General features: G+C 61.3%; 1 protein-coding gene across 1 annotated transcript in view; it reads left to right on the plus strand.

Moving 5' to 3' along the window:
• Positions 1–2,347, plus strand: part of GPR37L1 (G protein-coupled receptor 37 like 1) — a 5,982-nt gene extending 3,635 nt beyond the window's left edge. The window contains exon 2 of the mRNA XM_010138880.1: positions 1,336–2,347. Within this exon, the coding sequence (XP_010137182.1) occupies positions 1,336–2,148 (813 nt within the window). The 3' untranslated portion in view covers positions 2,149–2,347. The remainder of the gene's footprint in view (positions 1–1,335) is intronic.
• Positions 2,348–2,685: the final 338 nt, after the last annotated feature.

The raw sequence follows: 2,685 nt of genomic DNA on the forward strand, positions 1-2,685 counted from the left end.
ATTTAAATGCGCTGGGCGGGGGGCTCAAAGCCGGGTGTTCGGAGCCAAGCTGGCTACATGGGCCTCTGGTGACAGGCAGTGGGCAGGGGTGTGCCCACGGTCACCAGTGGCACCAGCTGTATCCCTGCCAGGGCACTGGGGAGGAACACTCTGCCATGTCTGAAGCACGCACCAGGACCAAGGGGACTAGGAGAGACAGAGGAGCCTGTGGGAGGATGTAGGGGAAGGGCAGAGGCAGCAGCGCAGGGCGCTGGGAGGGCTGTGGGTGCCAGCCAGGGAGCTGGGTGCTGGCTGTGGGGCAGAGCAAGGGTGCTCAGGGTGGCTCTGGGACACGAGCAGCATCGTTGGGTGGTGGGACTGGGTGCGGATGGTGATGCTGGGCTCGTGCCCCGATGCTGTGTCTGGAGGGATGCTGTTGCACAGCAGGGACTGGTGATGCTGGGTGCTGGCCATGAGCTGCTGAAAGGGCCAAGCCTGGATCCCCGGAACAAGCTGGGGTGGTGGCGGCAGGCAGTGCCAGAGTTGTTTCAGGCTGCTCCCAGGCATCACGCAGAACACTCCAAAGTTTCCTGAGTGCTTGGAAGGTCCTTCAGCACAGGGTGATGTCGGACGGCTTTGTGAGGCCAGGAATGGTCACGGGGTTGGGGGGCACCAGCATGTGACTCTGCCACCTTCCTGGCCAAGGGCTGCAGGACTTGGCAACAAGCAAAGCTGCAGCTCTGGGGCTGGGACCATGAGTGCTGATTGTGACCCACAGTGCCTCGCCAGCCCCCCAGGAGCCACCACGATTCCCCCGTCTCCTCCGGCCTCTTCCCTTTGGCAAACGGGATGTTTTTCCTGCCATTCTCAATGCAGCGGAAATTGCCCCAAGCTGGTTTGTGACAACGGCGCCTTCAACTCGCTTGGCCCGTCCGGGAAGCAGGCAGCAGCTCTGCAGAGCAGCGCAGGGACAAGCCAGCCTGGGGCAGCTGGGGAGAGCTCGGGGACACCGGGAAGGTGCTGGTGGGTGTGGTGGCCCCTGCCTTTCCACTCCAAACCCCATCCAGAACAGAGGCAGAGCCTGAGGAACAATCCTGCTATTCCCACTCTGGCTGGACAGACACCCAGCAGAGGTGTCTGCAGCAGAGAGAGCTGGGCAGGGTCAAACAGGTCAGGGGACATTTTTATCCCCTGCCCTTCCTGGAGTCATAAGAAAGTGGCTCTAACCCTGGGGTGTAGCCACAGCCTTGGAGAAAAGGTCCTGGGTAGCCAGGGTTTGTCCCCATCCCAGTAAAGTCAAGCCCCCCCCGATGTCCCTGCAGCACTGCCCACTGGTTCTGCCTCCACCCTCGCCAGGTATCGTCGCTGGGAGTCACCACCTTCAGCCTCTGTGCCCTGGGCATCGACAGGTTCCATGCGGCCACCAGCCCCCAGGCCAGCGCCCGGCCCATCGAGCAGTGCCAGTCCATCATCGCCAAGCTGGCCGTCATCTGGGTGGGCTCCATGACGTTGTCAGTGCCAGAAATCCTGCTCTGGCAGCTGGCACAGGACACCTCACCCGTGTCTGGCGTGGTGACCGAGTATTGCACCATGAAGCCCTCGTCCGACCTCCCCGAGTCCGTCTACTCGCTGGTGCTCACCTACCAGAATGCTCGGATGTGGTGGTACTTTGGCTGCTACTTCTGCTTGCCCATCCTCTTTACCGTCAGCTGCCAGCTGGTGACGCGCAGGATCAGCGGCACCGAGAAGAAGACTGAGTGCCGAGGGACCAAGCACAGCCAGTGCGAGAGTCACTTGAACTGCACCATCATCGGGCTGACCATTATCTATGGGCTCTGCACCACGCCAGAGAACGTCTGCAACATCGTGGTGGCCTACATGTCCCCTGACATGTCCAAGCAGACCTTGGACCTGCTCAACCTCATCAACCAGTTCTTTCTGTTCTTCAAGTGCTCAGTGACGCCCGTCCTGCTCCTGTGTCTCTGCAGACCCCTGGGCCAGGCATTCATGGACTGCTGCTGCTGCTGCTGCGAGGGCTGTGGCCCCGACACGGCCTCCAGCGAGGGCAGTGCTGACAGCAAGCTCAAAACTGAGATGTCCTCCTCCATCTTCTTCGACAAGCCCCGGGAGTCCCCGCCACCCCTTCTGGCCCTTGGCACACCTTGCTAAGTGACACCGGGGAGCTGTAGAGATCGTTCCACCACCTCCCCCCAAGACCAAACGTTTTGCCGTTAGTGCCCGTTTCTGGATGCGTAGCAAGAAGAGAGAGCTCGGGGGGCTGCACCGCAAGCTGCGAACCCCATGCTGGGCAAGTGGGGCTTGAAACCCCGGTCCCCATGGCTACATTGTCAGCCTTCTCGCCTCTGCCCAAAGGCCAGCAAGGACATCAGCAACAGCCCGCCCTGGCTGCCCGGCCAGGCTCGGCGGGGTTACTGGTCTGGAGTTGGAGACGTGCCGGAAAGGTCCCATCTGAAACTACAGAGGGTTTCCACGGTGGCTTGCAGAGGACATAGCAAACACAAACTGCCCTCGGCCTGTCCCGTCCCCTCTTGCCAGCCCCCTCCACAGTAGGAGAAGGTCCCAGTGACTATATCCCATCGACTCCAAGCAGTGCCCTGTAAGAGCTCAATAAACCAGTAACCTAGAGTATGTCGCGCCTGCGGCTGTCGGGCACCAAGCAGAGCCTCACCGAGCCAGCACACGGGG

Source organism: Buceros rhinoceros, unplaced genomic scaffold, assembly GCF_000710305.1.
Source record: "Buceros rhinoceros silvestris isolate BGI_N320 unplaced genomic scaffold, ASM71030v1 scaffold11196, whole genome shotgun sequence".
Taxonomy (NCBI): Eukaryota; Metazoa; Chordata; class Aves; order Bucerotiformes; family Bucerotidae; genus Buceros; species Buceros rhinoceros.